At 38.0% G+C, this 17,976-nt stretch overlaps 1 protein-coding gene across 3 annotated transcripts in view; it reads right to left on the reverse strand.

Moving 5' to 3' along the window:
* Positions 1 to 4,300: 4,300 nt before the first annotated feature.
* The window catches only part of LOC132096582 (protein FAM110B), a 61,939-nt gene continuing 48,263 nt past the window's right edge, over positions 4,301 to 17,976 (reverse strand). For 2 of the 3 annotated variants that reach the window (XM_059502027.1, XM_059502029.1), the window contains exons 2-3: positions 16,186 to 16,276; positions 4,301 to 6,821 (exon numbers count right to left, since the gene is read on the reverse strand). In XM_059502027.1, the coding sequence (XP_059358010.1) occupies positions 5,302 to 6,495 (1,194 nt within the window). In that variant the 5' untranslated portion in view covers positions 6,496 to 6,821; positions 16,186 to 16,276 and the 3' untranslated portion in view covers positions 4,301 to 5,301. Of the gene's footprint in view, positions 6,822 to 13,835; positions 13,946 to 16,185; positions 16,277 to 17,976 lie in introns of those variants that run through there. The other variant, XR_009422598.1, reaches the window with a different exon arrangement.

Here is a 17,976-nt window from a genome sequence, read left to right on the forward strand (position 1 = left end):
ACATTAGGATCTTCAGTGTGCACACGCTGCCCCCTTTGGGGATTTGAATGCCCTGTCAAACTGTTGAACTAGTTTAGCATTTTGTTCTATAGTTCAGAAGTGAACACATTTTTAAATATTAAGCACAGTATAAAAACACTGGCATTTAATGAAGTGGAATTAGATTATAAAAGAGTTTCTACAGTATGTACAGTATATTCTTACCGATGTAGAAAGCAGATCTCACCACTAGGTGTCAGCCTCTGTTTGTCATGATGTAGTTCTGGTTCAGGCTGGTCTGGAATGACTGTTGTTCATCTGACATCGAGCACCTAGAATGAACCACATAATAGTTTGTTTTTGAATTTTTTTATAAAATAAATATAAGATTTTTGCACCACACGTGCACTATTTATAGTAAAATAAATCTGCAAGTGAGGAACATATTTGCATACCTTCACTACAAACAGATGAGGATCCAAATGGGACATCTGTTCCTTCGCTGCATGCAAAGAGTTTGATATTGAACTGAGAACTGAAATGAAAGCTTTCTAGGTTAATTATAGCCTTGCGTGACTGACTTGTGCATCGTGTCCCTGAGACAGCAAGTTTATGTGGAACTAATCAATTTATATGCCAAAATGTCTTACTGATATTTAAAATTTGATTTTGTGAAATGTTTCTGTTCTATTTAAGGTAACTGGAAAAAAAGATATATCAAACAGCCCTTTGATATATCTTCTTTTTTTCTCTCTCAGTGGACAACAGGCTAATATTTATCCCCGTGATGACGAAGCTGAATTTGGAGCTCGAGTGTCACATGATCCTTCAGAATTCAGGAATCGTTTATTATCTTTTCTGAAAGAAAAAAAAAGTGCTGATAAGCTCTGATTAAATTGATCAAATAATGTCGCCCCAGATAAATATAAGATGGGTTACACACTCTATCCTTAGTACACAGCCAAAGTAGGCCTAAAAGCTTTCCTTAATCTCAATTTCATATGCAGACACCACATGCATCACACTAATACTGTAACAACATCTGCATGTCATCTCCATATAATATACCCATTAAAGATTTTCAGAAATGGAAAACACTTCAATCAGATGATTCTGGTTGTTGGTCTTATGTGTAGTTGAAGGAAGGGTATTAGAACTATATCTACTATAGATGTTAGAATTCATGCTTCCATAAATCAAAAACGTGATGAAATATAATGCACTGATTTAAAAGCTATCTACATGACCTAATTTAAGTTTTATAATTCAGGTTTTTACCTTCTTCCATCAAGCGTCTTCAGTAATGTGAGGCTAGAGAGGAATCTTAGAGCAGCTGATACTGGTTAGATGTGCGCTACCATTTGAATTTCAATTTCAGGAGCATTCATTGCACACAGAGCCCTCTTACTCTCCTGACTGAACACAAGTGAATGCAGGTTGATGACAAAGCTTTTACCAACCTACTGGAATTTTAACGATGGACCTCACATGTTTTCGAATGATATATCGCTCTGACGGGCTGCTCGTATTGTTCAGATACTTGAAGGTATAATCTGACTAAAAACAAAAAGTAGCAGAAATATGAAGTCCTACAAAATTAAGCGTTTGAACCACCGTAATCAAATAAATGTACTTCAAATATATGACTTTTTTAATAGGATGAAAAAGCAAAACTGAAACTGAACTTAAAGGAATACTTCACCCCAAAATGAAAATTTTGTCATTAATCACTTAAGCCCCATCTCGTTCCAAACCCGTAAAAGCTTAGTTGTTTTCGGAACTGTTGAGCAATTGTTGAATAAAGTCGTTATTTTTGTTTTCTTCGTGTACAAAAAGTATTCTCGTCACTTCATAACGTCATGGTTGAACCATTGATGGCAGATGGACTATTATTCTGATAATGCTTTTTATACTTTTCTGGACAATGACAGTGGTATTTACTTGGCAGTCTATGAGACAGTCACAAGCGTCCCGGATTTCATCCAAAATATCTTAAATTGTGTTCCAAAGACAAACAAAGCTTATACGTGTTTGGAACATGGGGGTGATTGATTAATGACAAAAAAATGTATTTTGGGGTGGAGTTTCTCTTTAAAAGATCAGCGTGCATTTACATTTTTTAACCTACAATAATCAAGCAACTTCATTTAAAAGAACATGTAAAGTTACACTGAAAAATCACTTGGTTTGAAAATCCGAGGGGCATGTGCTCTTCATTTCAATATTGAATCTCTGTTTATTAATGCTGCAGCGTCACAGACAAAACACACAGAGACCACAAGGCCACACTCCGCCTGTTATGACACCACATGATCACTGTGAGCCTCTGGCCTGAGAGAGCAGCTGAGCGGGAATCTGTGGTAAATGTCATGTTAGCTCACAGTTGTAAGCGCTGGGCTTAAACTACTGCATTAGAAAAGCATGAGTCAAAGGGATGAAGAAACTTTGTGTTGCTGAGCGAGGCGTGCAGGGGGAATGATGACAGCCAATGAACCCCAACAACCATGTCACAGCATCCCTCCAGCAGAGAGAGACAGCTCAAACATGGCTTGCTTTCATTGCTTAATGTTCTGCTCTGCTCCTGCCAGGGAAAGAGAGAGAGAGAGAGAGAGAGAGAGGCAATAGAAAGGGCATTCATCAATGCCTCTTTTGTGAGACATGCTAGATGGAAATTAATGAAGGTGTTCATGAGGGGGTCTGATGTTATTAGTGTAGTGTAGGAAACAAAATGGAAAATTCAATTTACCTCCTCAGTTTTAGAGTCTTGGTTTTGCCCGGGGTGCCATTTTGTTTCAATCCAGGTCCTGCCAGGGAAGGTAAGGCATTATTCCCAGCCCCAATCCCCCCACCCCCCGTCACAGCTCAACAGTCTTGTGTTTTCCTCACATGAACAGATAAACACCCATTTGTCTTTAGATCTACTGAGAAATTATCTTCATGTCATGCAAAGCCGGAGGAAGGATTCGCTAATCCTACATTACACACTTTTTCTGGGGGAAGGGGTGTAGCGAAGAGGGCGTGCATTGTGTAAATATTGTTTAACAGGCACTCAAATGCTATTACAATTTATAATTACCCTAAAAACGACATTCAATTTCACAACAAGAGTTGGCAGCCATTTTGTGGCTTAAATAAGACATTCCTTATTCTAATAGCTGTTGAGTATAACAGTATAACCTGTGTAATGTCTCTCAGAGTGTATTTTAGTGCATTTCTATGTGGTCGCTATGGTGGTTCTCTGTGGAAAATGGCAAATTCAAGAAAAAGTCATGAAATAGTCCACAATATTTTTCTTCCACCCATTACATTGTCCACAAGCCTAACATTATTAGTCCAATTGCTTAGAAAAACATAAAAGCAAAACAACCTTTTATTAAAGGATTAGTTCACTTCCAGAATTAAAAATTCCTGATATTTTATTGTGATATTAAATGATATTTATGTCATCATGGTTTTCTTTCTTCAGTCGAAAAGAAGGTTTTTGAGGAAAACATTCCAGGATTTTTCTTCATATAGTGGACTTCAATTGTGGCCAATGATTTCAAGGTCAAAAATGTAGTTTCAATGCAGCTTTGAAGGGCTCTATATGGAATAAGAGTGTTATCTAATGAAACGATCATTTTCAAAAATTAAAAATGTATATACTTCTTAACCACAAAAGTTTGTCTTGCATGAGCTTTTGATGCGCGTCCAACTCGTTTTCCTCCAACTTCAAAATCGTTGTTTTACAGTTTTTGTACAGTAAAAGGACGTTTGACTTTTTTTGTATGTTTGCTTTGTAAATAAACATAAGGTTTCATGTGTGCTTGTTTATGGAGTGAGTCAGGTGCTCTGGGGAGCGAGGGGGCCTCTAGTGAAGTGGTGTGGTCTTTCTAAACATTTGTGATGAATTAGATCATTTCCCCTTGCTCTGAGAAAGCGGGCAGCAAAGATGACTAAATAAAAGATACCTACCCTCCTGCGGACAGCAATGCTCTGTGAAGAGACAAGGGCTACAATGAGAGCGAAATAGGGTTTCAAAACAGGGAAGATTTTGCCTATGCGCAAATCTTGAGCATATAAGACTTGACAGCTGTTTTCTCAGGGTCAGCAATAGGAGAATCACATGACTGGCCTTTGTTATTCTTCCACCACTTTCTACCCACTGTGTGAGCTGGTTTAAAAATGACTATGACTGCTTAAAAGGAAAGTGTGTGAATTTTTTTTTCTTTGTTTTATCATTTACTCTTTTTTCCGAGGAAAATACACACACGAAAAAAAGAAAATTATGTGCATGCATCAAATATATAAATAACATAAAAATGCATTCAAACATCTGAGGTAGATGGCAAAAGTTGGCAAAATCAGCCATTTATTGAAATTAAAAGAACTAAATATGAACAAACATCTTGATTAAATTTTTAAGTAACAGCTCAAACTTCAATATACCAAACACGTCATTGTAACAACAGTGTCATACAGATTTGTTCATGGACAAATGTCTCACACAGCCTCGCATTGCGAGCTGAGAGGGAACAAACTGACAAGGAGCTATGGAAGAACATAGCATACTCATCATCACACAATGCTTTTCCGACAGCTCTGAATATTCTATACATATTCTTACAGCATTTACACCTTTCAAAACAATAGTACCACAAAAATAATCAACTGCCAGACAGGAATTTTATGGACGACAGACAAGGTGAAAACAAAACACATGAAGCTGAATGGTATCATGATACTGCTGGAACAATATGACCAGTGCAAGGCTGACCGAGAGAAGTCGGGCGTGGGAGATCTCGAGAATAGACTAAAACATGCTTCTGCTGTGTCTACTCACTGATGTTTATATACATACAGCTTGTCTCCATCATAAGAACAAGTCAAAAAATAAGTGACAGAAAGAGAGGATCAAAAGAAGTCTAAAAACACTGCAGCTCTGCATTCATACCAATATGGCTTCCTGGCTCAGTGCGCCCAAGTGAAATAAGAAGCACCTGAAAGGTGCTGGCATCAAAACATCTGACAAACAGAGGCAGAAAGAACAAAAGAAAAAAAGGAAATACGAGTTGTTCTCTGCACAGAGATGGCATTGACGCAGCCATCTTTAAAGAGGCTCCTACATAAGCTGCATTACCCTGACGCTGCAAAGAGGGTGAGTGTCTAAGGAGTCATGCAGATTCAGAAGACAATGAACACTGAATGCAAAAAGCGACTAAAAAGTACCGTCAACTCAAAATGCTTTGCCATGTAATCTTTCGAAATTTCAAAGACTTGCATGGTTTGCAAAAATAAGCAGGTACCAAGTTCAGACCAGGTTGGGGAGGTCTGCTCCCTCTTTTAGACATGGGAGACTTTCTGAGACTCCCGTGCCTGCTTGATGCTGTAGAGCCACTTAATGACACGGGCGTTACGCTCAACGGCGGAAATACCGTAGGGAACACGCTCCCCAGCATCGTCTTCTTCATCGGTCAGGTCGTCATTGCTATGACGTGACTGCTCACAGTCTGAGCTGATCATGCTGGCACTACGGAAGTTGAGTGACACGATGTCAGAGTTCGCTCGGGCGAAGCTTTCAACACCTACGCTCTCCAGCTCCTCGGGATCCAGCCCACAATAGTTGAAGAAGCGCTCCACGTCTGCACCGGCCCGAGCATAGCGGTCACTCAGGTCTGACTTGGAGCGGTGCAGAGAGGGCCTGCGGGCCACAGAACTGCCCAACTCCAGCTCTGTAGCAGTGCTAGATAGTGTCTCTCTTTCAGAGGTGCAGGGAGCATTGTCACATGCAGCCAAGGCCTTGGCGCTAGGCTTGGGCGGCAGTGGTGGTGCGGAAGAGCTGCTACTGCGAGCCACTTTCAGTGGCTTACCATTGCACATGCGGCGAATGTCTGAGGAACTGTGGGAGGCGTGCAGTGGCGAGCGCTCGCCATCGGCCTCGCACGACCTCTCCTCTAGCAGCCTGCGACTCAGGTTTAAGTTGCCTCCCTGTGGACTGTGTCGACCTTGTGTGGAAGGTGGTACCTTGAGCGAGTCAGCAAAGGAGCGACATCCAGGTTCCGACAGCTCGGACGAGCGATGCGGTGCCCAGCTAAAGGCCCCGACTTTGTGTGAAGTCCCCTTGGCAGGCCCCTCGGATGAGGAGGAGCTGTTCAAGATGTTCTTCAGGATCTCCAAGTTGAGATTCTCCCGTTTGGTGGTGGTAGCACAAGTGTCTGACTTGGCGTTGTTGTTGGAGGCTTTCAAGCTAGATCCCACACCGCCACTTCTCTTGACGGGAACCGGGCAGACGGGGGGCTTGGCAAGAACCTGTGGCTTGATGGGTTCCTGCTTAGCATTGATGACCTCCTGGCTCTTCACGTACTTGGCTTTGTCAGCCTCGAGCCGCTCCACGGCGCTCAGCCGCTTTGGGTTAGGTTCGGTCTGCCGGCGGAAGTAGTCGGGCCCCTTGTTGAGGATGCGGAGTGGGACAGCAGAGGCAAAGGCCCCTCCTTGACCGGCGGGCTTGCTATCTGCCTGTAGCGTCTCGGTGGGCATCTCTGCTGGTCTCTCGGCGGCCGCCGTGGTGGATTCCGCAGTGGACTCTCGTCAAGGGGCAGCCTGGAGACACACACATCAAGCCAGATGACCGGACTATTAATTCTATCTCCACTGGCTGTCAACAGTGAGGCCTCATATTTGCAGCTCATTAATAAGCCCCTGCTTCCTCCACGTAGCCAGACCCGCACGGCAGAAAAAAGAGAGCACTCAGCTCCAGTAAGTGTCAGCACACTCGTCAGGCTCAGCCAGCTGGGAGGCAGCACCAGAGGATTGTGGGGAAAAGCCTTGTCGCTGCTCCTTTGTTCCTGGCCAAGGCTGAGAATCTGAAACACACAAGGACCAACACTGTTAAGGGAGCAGGTGACATCACATTCCTAGCAACAACAGGAAGAGATACGACTCTAGCGTGCTGTTGGCAGATGAAGCACTAGAAAACAACTAATGGAAACATGTGCACACCTCAATATCAGTGGAATTAATATCATTTGGTTGGTGCTGGTGAGTGTGGGTGAGACAATCTAGGACTTCAATCTGGGAATATTTATGTAGGCTATTGCACTGTGGTCCCATATGTATAACTGCAATTTATCTAGTGGTTATCCCTCGATGAAAATCCTTTATTTGATATATTACCGTTGTTTATCTGAATAACCATCCAATAAAGCGAAAGCGAATTTGATTACCCAGCTCTCTTATTTATTGCTCATAATTATCTCATATCAAAATGACATTTATATTTTCTCGTATAAGTGAAAACAGGCAAATTATTCTCATACAAATGCAAAGAAACAATGATTCAGCAATTTGTGTGAGTGTGCTTTTCTTTTTACAGCCAATATAGACGTATGATTGGGGCTCATGTTCTTGCCAAAACCCTGAGGCTCTTTGCAGTGGGACAAGAAAAAAAATACATAGAAGAGAGAAGCAAACATAAAATGGTGGAAAACGTTCCTGGTCTCATAAATAAAAGTAATTACAGAAGTTCTTGGACAAGAGTGTTGGTGGTGGCCATAGTTCTGTAAATTGCTATGACAAAGCATTTTATGGCACAACAGTATGTGACAATCTTCTGATTCAATCTAAGAACTGCAGATATGAATAAAAGAAATTCACATCAGCTCAGCCATTACTGAGTCTCTTCTTTGTGCTCAGGCCCATTTTATTTCAAGCCAGCACAAGTCTAGGGTATTTATTTAGATCAAAAAGTATACACTCTTAAAAATAAAGGTGCTTCAAGATCCCAATGAAGAACCTTTTTTGTCTAAATGGTTACCATAAAGAACCTATAATATCTTCAGATTGAATGGTTCTTTTTGGAACCAAAAATGGACCAAAAATAAGCACCTTTATTTTTAAGAGTGTACCCTTTCTTGCTTATATTGATTGACTGTAATAAATGGGCTATTATTTCAAAAATTCCAGTTATATTATTTGTCAGGCAGCTCAGAATGTTATCATGACATGACAGTGTATGTCATTAGTTGAAACATTATCTTTCAATGACACTCATATCTGACTTCTGGTTCACTTGGAATTTTATTCTTGTATAGAAATCAGCTTTGTAGAAATATCATAGAATTTAATTACAAAAACTCCCATTAGCAAGTCAACCTCACTAGACCCAAAAGTACTCTTTTTTTCGCCCAAGCACTTAAAACATCTACAGAGTTAATTTTGGGATAGATAGAGCCATACAGGCTTTGTAAAGTCTTAGAAATCTCAAAGGAAGACGTATCAGAGAAAACAGAATAAGATGGCCTTTAAAAGAACAATTCTGTTTAAGTTACACTTCATCTGTGGCATGCTGTTGACTCGCACAGAAAATAACTAGAAAAGCACACTTAAGCTTATGTGGTTAAAATAAAATTCTAGGGGGCAATCTGTACTACGGTATATATACATTCTGTATACGTATTTTTAGTTCCAATCGACAGCATTCCACAGATGAGTAAAGCTTAACGTGTGTTTAAGACAAACATAGACATACACATATAAAACAACTTCTACTAGTAAATGCATGTGAATTATATGTTCCAGTCAGAGAGTGAAAGCATAAAAGTATTGCTCTCGTGAAATCTTAAGAAATTTTACACTCTAAACTAACCCATTTTGCCAAAAACAAGCATACATAGCAAACAACTTTGCAGCCACCTGGGATTAAGCTAGACATAATATGAGCATACTGTGATGAAAACTGTGTTTTCAGTTCTTTAATAACGCGATCAACAATGACTGTTTATATGTTTCGGGAAGGGGTCAGTGATTATGAGCCTAAACAGCATATGGGCAATGGGCCTTTCTCTTTATACATAATTACAGAACACAGAGGAGTCTAAAACATGGTTCATGAAGAGAGAGTAATAATTGTAACAATCTCCCTAAACGCCCCCACAAAGAAAAAAAAAGTCTCCTTTAATTCTCTGTGCTGAGTGCTATAGCCCCTTCCCCCAAAACAGAGTAAGCCCAGCTGTGGGACTCCAGCCAAGAGCCATCTCACATCATTTCATCTCCCTCCAAAGCCCTTCTGAATTATCAGAGCCAAAGACAATCCCCACAGCTTTCTCAACGCACCCGCTCACCCTTATCGTCCATGTAAGAATAACACTACCTCATCGAGCCATCATTGTGATTCGGCCTTCTGAAATTAAACAGCGATTTGTAAAATGGATATTAGAACGACTTGCTCCAAGATCAGTAACTCATGCAATCCTTCTTACATATGGAGACCTCTGTATGTGATCCTGTGCTCATCAGAAACATACCAGTCATGTGTGTACTCCAGTGTGCACAAATATTCCCTTCTACCCTTAAAAGACCATAATGAGATCTGTGGCTTTTAGCAGTAAACACAAAAGTATTAATTCATTAAATGTACATTATTACATTCATACATGAATATTTCATTAAATAGATACTGTATACGTAAAACAGTTTGTAATTTCATGAGGTTTTTACCATTTCCTATGTACAGCTAACGTACCATAAAGCACATAAACGAGTGCATTTCCCATGTTAGGAATGTGCTCTCATCTCTATCAGTGTTATACTGTATGACCACGTAAACCACATCTCAGTGCGCCTCGGGTCATAAAATCACAGAAATACGCACAGAAAATACGCAACATCAGCTGAGCTGTTTGGCAATGTAGCAACACAGTCATTAAATCCATCTTGTTGTCTGAGAAGCCCAAAAAAATGTATCCACTCCAAACACATGATGATCACGTGAACAATTCTTAGGCAGTTTAAAAAAGAAACTGACAAAAAAATGCTGCTTAGAGGCCACATGAATACTTCAAACAACTATATAAATGTCCACATGACGCTGCTTCTAGATTCATGCAGGTCTGTTGTGTGAGATGATATTAAGTGCTAATGTCCCTCTGGGTGTATTGGGTTACAAAGTATTGTAGAAAACAAAGAGAAGATTGGATTTCAGCTAAAATCCTTTTTATCACATTTGCTTAAAGACTCGTCCTCTAGTAACATTTCTCTTGTGAGGAGAGCTACAGTATGATCCTGCTTGTGGTGTCAAAAATAAATTTTTATAAAAAAAAAAAAAATTGATATGTCTAAAAATAAAATAACAATTATGTTACATTAAATTTTTATACATAATAAAAAGTCAAGTTTATATACAATAATATTATTTATTAATAAAAACACTAATTTATTAAATAAATATTTATAAAATATCTTTTAAAGGTGATATATCATCATTTAAGTTCTATAATCGGGTCCCCGGTGCACCTATGAATCCAGAAAATGTGAAAAAGAACAACCCGGTAACTTTATTTTGGAAAAACTTTCTCTTCAAGCTTGTGAAAAAAACAAGCCGCTCAGATATCGCTCCCCTCGTGATGTAGAAAGGGGATATTATTACAATATAAACGCCCTTTAATCTGCACGTTTCAGCCGAGCGCCAACCTCCCGCTCTCTCTCGTGAAGCCAACAAGGAAGTAACTAAAACTGCAATTCATCAACTGGCCACTTGAGGCTGGCTGCAAAAGGGAGTCAGTCCCATAGACTCCCCATGTTAAAATGCCCCACTTTACAGCAGAAAAATCATGTTCACAGCCTGGTACAAAAAATGATTTTGGTCTAAATAGCTAATTTTACCTTTCATGACAACTGTGAGGGTGGTGAATTTTTTTATTATTATTATTTGTTTAAATTATATTAAGACTTAAAGTTTTGCATAATTAAGGGCGTGGCCACTTGAGTGACAGGTGGTTTGCTGCTGCTGACACTGCCGTCACGCTAAGTGGGCGTGGCTTCAGCAACTAGCTCCCGCCTTTTTGCCCAATTTTTGATTGTCCGGGAGAGTCGGGCAGTGACGTGCTGCCAAGACGGTGACAGCCCGCTCTGCGCACTTTAGGCTTCAAAAACACACTTCAGGAGTCTACGGGTGACGTCACGGACACTACGTCCATGTTTTTATACAGTCTATGGTTTCAACCCACAGCACCACCATTGTGTTTAAGCAACGGTGTAGCAGTTCTAATACCAGGGCCAAAGTTCGAGCAAAGCATGCTAACTGTTCTGTCTCTGGCTGCACTGACAAGCACAGAACACTATTTAGAGTTTGAGCTTTAGAGCAGACAACAGCGCAGTGGATTTACTGATTTATTTACTGTATATTATGCTGCTGCCACACAGATCTAACATAAACATGCAATTTCTTTCCCAGCTGTTTACTTTCACAGACATTACCAAGTGTTTATGTGTGTTTTTAACATAAACTTGTGTATTTGACAGTTTAAGCACATTAAAGGGATACTCCAGCCCAAAATGAACATTTTGTCATGAATCGCTTACCCCCATATCGTTCCAAACTCGTAAAAACGTTGTTCGTTGACAATGCTTTTCATACTTTTCTGGACCTTGACAGTGTAATTTACTTGGCAGTCCTATGGGACAGTCACAAGCCTTCCGGTTTTCATCCAAAATATGTTAAATTGTGTTTCGGAGACGAACAAGGCTTTTACGGGTTTGGAACGAGATGGGGGTAAGTGATTCATGACAAAATGTTCATTTTGGGCTGGAGTTTCACTTTAAGAGATAAAAGACAATGTTAGTTTATTACTTGCATGCCATGTGACAGCCACTTTCTATGTACATGCTTTCGATATGTGCTCTCAAAAAACTCATCAGAAGTTAAAACTAATATGGTTTAAACGTATGATTTCAGCACGATAGACATGATAATCATAAAATTAACGCTGAATTTTAAAGATGTCCTTGCTACCTTTCTCGAGCTTGAATGTATCAGCTGCATTGCTGTCTATGCAGGGTCAGAAAGCTCTCAGGTTTCAACAAAAATATCTTGATTTAAGATTCTACTTCATGTGCATACTTCATCCTTCTGTGCCAGACATAGTTTGATTCAGTGTAAAATTCTTCACCGCACTCATTGGACCAAAGTTAGACTTTCCAGAATATATCCTGAAGTAGATCCCATATATGACCGCTGTCACCAGGCTCCTGCAACTACTGCAAATGTTGGTCCTGCCCATCTCTACACAAATACTGGTCCCAGATTTTTAAATCAATACCTTAATTCTCAAAATTCATATAAAACCTCTGGCTGTTACAGCTTTATATCTCTAGATATGCCTAAATATAAGACTTACTGTATGTTGTACCTTTTGTCACACTTCTGGCAAGACGTTTAATTTGACTAAATTGGAAATCGCCAATACCCCCTACTCATTCTTTATGGATTAAAGACATTTTTCATTTTATTAATCTAAAAAAAAATTAGGCACATAATTAAGGGATCCTCTAATCATTTCTATAAAATTTGGGGACCATTCCTAGATTGTGCAGGAAAATGTGTTTTTGGATGACCAAGCTTTTTATGGCCCTTTATTTATTTATTTTATCTGTATAGTGTTGTTTTTGTCATTTTTTTCTGTTTGTTGGTTTATAGTAGTTATTCTGTTGTTTGCTGTAGATACCTTTAATATTATTTTATCATTCCTCTATTCTATGTTCTTTTCATCAGATTGAATCTTTTGTTCCTATTTGCTATATGGGCCCTTGATCATCCAGAGACATGAAAGTCATATGTGCATAGAAACCAAATATATAGGTTTTCCATTACTAGTATCTGCAATTGTATGATGTATTCTATTCATAATCTTAATTTGTGTTCTGAAGATGAACAAAGGTCCTACAGGTTTGGAACAACATGAGGCTAAGTAATTAATAAAGGAATTAAATTTTTGGGTGAACTATCCTTTTACATGTATTTTTGTATCTTTATCATTGTCTTAAAACCACATAGCCTATGCAAACCAGGTTGACTGATTTGAGATCATCTGTAAAGCATCTTAATCATAGAAGAAGCAAAACCTTATATTGTATATCCATATGTTCCCAACAGTTTTATAAGATTACTGATTTGAGATCATCTGTAAAGCATCTTAATCATAGAAGAAGCAAAACCTTATATTGTATATCCATATGTTCCCAACAGTTTTATAAGATTACACGACAGCTAGCAGTGATGGCACACAGCTAAAAAGAACGAGCAGCAATATTGAGCGTGTCAGTGTGTTGATAAATTGCTAGCAACAGATTCTGGTGTCCATCTGTTATCTCCTCACACCAGCAGCAGCAGCAGCAGCACGAGGTTGTGACATTAGAGCTGGTTGTGTGCTGTGTGCAGTGGGCTGGACTAGTGACTCACGTCCCTCAGGGCAGAGCAGGTCATTGGCTCATTCCTCCTGTCACTCATCCAGACACTGGCCCACCCTCACAGCAGGTCCGTGTGTGAATGTACCCGAGCCCTTGTTACATAATAATATGATGTATAGAAGCTACAAAACCAGTTGCAGTATCACGCAGTGTCTATTCCACGGTGCAACAGCTTGCCTATGGACGCATTATAGAGAACTATCCAAATCCAAATGGACTTCCTTTGTTCTCTGTGACAGACAGTTGCTTTATTAACCAGGGTAACTGTGGTAAAGGGGCATTTCTGGTTTCTCCATAAGCACCAACAACTGTCAAAGAGTGAATATGCATTTTATTAAGTCTGTCTGCCATTTTTAAAACATCAATGCGAATGTCATTCATGTTGGTCAGGCCTTTAGAATCTACCATTTAAGCAAAAACAAATATAAGCTCAAATTCAAAAGCCATCATGCAATTAAAGAGCAAAATATATATATATATAAACCAGACATTCCAAAAATCCCAGAAACTTAAAGACTGAAGATGGAAGAAATGTCAATATGCGTCAGACATCTAGAGCTACAATATCGTCTCTGGCATCACTTCCAGTTCACCATCACCATCTGACATTGCCTCTGCCAAAATATCCAGACAGATCACTTTATTTGAGATGCTGGCACTGAAGGGCCCACAGCGTTCTCGAGGATATTTGTGATCTCAATGCCACCGCTGTAAATCAGAGGTGCTCAATGATAGAGGAGAGGCTCTAAAAAATAAAGCCTAAGGTAAATAGCGAACCTATTAAAAAGCATCATTCTGACATCCAGACCAAACACAGGCCATGCTGTGCTTTATCAGGGGATACCTGGCAGGCACAGGTAGCATCAGTGCATCTATTCTGAGGAGGTCTGCAAAACACTAAATCACAACTGCATACAACCAGAATTTGGCTTTTCAAAGCATAAGCACAATTTTCTGTTTTCTTTATAGAGCAACTTTTAAATGTTAAACATCCCTATGGGACACCCTTTAGGAATGATCATGCAAACAGAAAAGCATTTAAGTGTTAATTTTGGAGACTGGCTACTTGAATTCACATTAAGAAGAATAAAAGTGCAGTGGAATCTCTTTAGATTTGGTAACATCATTAAAGTCATACAGTTGCTAATTTTCTGATTAGAAACAAACAACTTCCTGACGGCAATTTTTTTAATTGTAGAGTACATAAAAAAGCAAGGGTGTAAAAAAAATAGCAATGTTTACTTGTGGGTGTTTGTGCAGTAAGCAATACCTAACTAACTCTGTGAGTTAATGAGAATGATGTTAATATAGTTGGTGTAAACGGATGTTAGGGACATCAACCCAGACTGAGGTTCCTTTAATGCCAAGACATGACCCAGATTATCCTGTACTAAAGCTCATGGGACAAACCTCATCACTCATGACCTTACTCTTGCCCTTATCTCTCCCAACGCTCAGGGGCTTTGATCACTCGTAGAATAGTGAATGAGTAATGAGCGTATGTATACAGTTTCACCGTACACTATGAGGAAGCCACAGCAGACTCAGCAGTTAAAATGTGCTGAAAACCCTAAACTCTCATGCACTTAATGCTTTATCCGTCCGAGAAATAATCCCGTTAGTGCTACTGAAGGAGCAGCAAGAGAACAGCAGTGACAGAGAATTTAAGATGGTGTCAGCGTATGTGATTACATGGTTCACAGTTGGCCGGGGGGGGGGGGGGGATGGGGCACTTAATAACAACGACCAAAGACAGTGGTATTTGTATGTAATCTAAACAAAAGAAATACAAAAATAAAACAAAAGCATGAAGCAATAACCAAAGATGTCAGTTTGCATTTGTACTAAAACAGAGCAAACAAAACAAAACACACCAAAACAATAAAAAATAAATTAAATAAAATATTGAGTAACATTTTTTAAACAAGGTAATGTAACGGTAAATTAGATTGTTTGGCAGTCATAAAATAAAATAAAATATTAAAAGTAACATTTTTAACCAAGGTAATTTGTCTGTAAATTAGATGGTTTGGCAGTCTTAAAATAAAATAAAATAAAATATAATATTAAAGTAACATTTTTAACCAGGGTTTGGCAGTCATAAAATAAAATAAAATAAAATAAAATTAAATTAAATTAAATTAACCAAAGTAATATGACTGTAAACTAGATGGTTTGGCAGTCTTAAAATTACATTTTTAATTAATTTAATTAAAATGAAATATCAAAGTAACAATTTAACCAAGGTAATTTGATAGTAAATTTGATGGTTTGGCAGTCTTGTCTTTATAAAATAAAATATTAAAGTAACATTTTTAACCAAGGTAATGTGACTGTAAATTCAATAGTTTGGCAGTCTTGGACAGCTGTTCCTAAGCATACTGCAAATGGAGACCACTTCAGGAGCGTTTTGTAACATAAATACACCTCCAACTTTTAGATCTGTCTAGAAAAATCATCTGGGGTTAATTAACAAATAAACAAAGTGTGAGAGACACTTTCTCTTTCTGTTTTTCATTAATTGTATTAACTGATTGTGGATGGTAAAAAATAGCATCCCTAACAACATCTGATTACATTTCAACAGCTTACTAGTGAGTCTGGAACACCTCGACTTCATCGTCACTTTCACCTAGATGACTGAACTGAGCTCTTTAGTTCTGAAATGCTGGCAATGATCAAAGGAAGATGTCAGCTTGTACACCCCATACGCTTAAGAGGAAATGACATGGGAAAAACTTACCCTGCTCTAAAAACTGTTCCCTCAGGTAACTCATGTCTTTCTGTGAAGGAACATCTGCTAATGCACAGAATAACAAACACAACACACTAAAAGGACCTGGGAATGGAAAAAGCCTCTGCCTCCAGTACTGTCAATATCATATGAAATGTTTGCTGGTGTACAAACAGAAGGTTGGCGGCTGTTTGCAACTGGTTGTCTATAAGTTATACTGGATGGAAAAGCAGTTACTAAATAGCAAATACCTGTGTATGGCTCAGGTTTTAACGGGCTCTGAGCTGCTGTCCGAGCTGTCCTTGTCCTCCAGCTGCTGCAGGTTATCAGTGGGGCTGATGCCTGGGCAAGAGAAAACAGCAGGTAAGATGCTGCCATCACAAATCAGTCAACAGTAAACTCCTGAATGCATTTTTTAACTGTTTTATTACCATAACGAGAAAATGTTAGTTTATGCAAACAATTATTGTAATAAACCAGGGTGAGTTTTTGTGACATTTACAACTCAACTAAAGCTTTTATGGAAATAGGAATTCAAAGAAATGAGGACTGGGATTTTTCCTTTTATGATATTAAGACAATACTGTAGGATACCAAACGAACCATTAAGAAAAAAGAAAATAAATAAAATAACATTTGTAAAGACATCATTTCCATAGCATAGTGGGAAAATTGTAAATAAATCCATTACGTTTTCTAAATTTGACAAATATTATATTTACTGTGTGTTTGTTCAACTTTATTACCCAAATTATTCTAGAAAAAATATATATATTTTTTTTATATTATTTATATTACATTTTACATTTATAATACGAACATGTTTAAATATCATTAACACATTTTTAAATAATCAAAAAAATATATAAAACTTGTGAATATTTTTTTTTAGTTTTTTTACCATGAGAAAAATATTATTTTATGCAAATAATAATGATAACAAACCAGCAGGAGTTTTTGTGACATTTAAATAAAAAAAACTAAGGCTTTTATGCAAATATGAATACTAAGAAATTAGGACTTTTAAAAAAAAATTTTATTAGGATTTAATATTTATTAGGATATAATTTAATAGTGTAGGCTACGAAACGTTACAAATAGCTATTCAAAAAAAAATGTAAAAAATAAATAAATTAATAACATTAGTACACATTTCAATAGCACGGTGGGAAAATAAGTAAATAACTATTACATTTTCTGAATGTTGTCAAATATGATGTTCACTGCATGTTCAAACTCAACCATTCAACTTTGTTACCAAAATTATTCTGAGAATTTTTTTTTTTATTACTTTAGATGCTAAAAACATTTAATTATCATTAAATATACATAATTAATAATGAATTAGTTTTAAATAATTATAAAAAATATATATGAACCTTTATTATATAATATTGAATATTCTTCATGTTTTAAATAGAAGTCACAGTTAATCAATTATTAAAATATTTCCAAAATTATTCCCCGTATATTTTGGGCTACATTTCCTAACTTGTTGCTCATTCTTCTGCATTATAAAATTACACAAATCACATGTCCTTAACTTCTGTTAACATGGTTGCAAAAATTGCAAACCACATATAGTTAATAAAACAGCTCATATAATATTCGGTGACCTCTTGAGGTTTCGATCAACAGTTTGATGATAATTTAGAAGGCCTTATTTTATTTCTTATTCATTATAATTTTTTTCCAATATCAAGCATAGTGTCATTTTTCAAATATGATCATAGAAGTGTTATGAGAGGTCTAAGGGCATTTCAAAGGCTGGTATTGTTGAGCAGTGCAGTCTTCTGCAGATGTCGGTCTCTAGCGAACACGCTGTTCTTTGATTGTAAGGGCATTTGCAGTGGGCCGCATAAATGCAGGGAGTGAATGATGAGTGTTTAAGTGTTGAGCTCACAGTATTCCTTCCCTTCTACTGTGTTAATGAATCATAATGACACTACAGAAAGCAGCAGATGTTGGAACTTCACAGGCTCACAGGGCTACAGTTTGTCATTTTATGGGAAGTTCCTACAAACGACGCGGACATCCAAGTA

The sequence above is a fragment of the Carassius carassius genome, chromosome 20 (assembly GCF_963082965.1).
Source record: "Carassius carassius chromosome 20, fCarCar2.1, whole genome shotgun sequence".
In the NCBI taxonomy this organism is placed as follows: domain Eukaryota; kingdom Metazoa; phylum Chordata; class Actinopteri; order Cypriniformes; family Cyprinidae; genus Carassius; species Carassius carassius.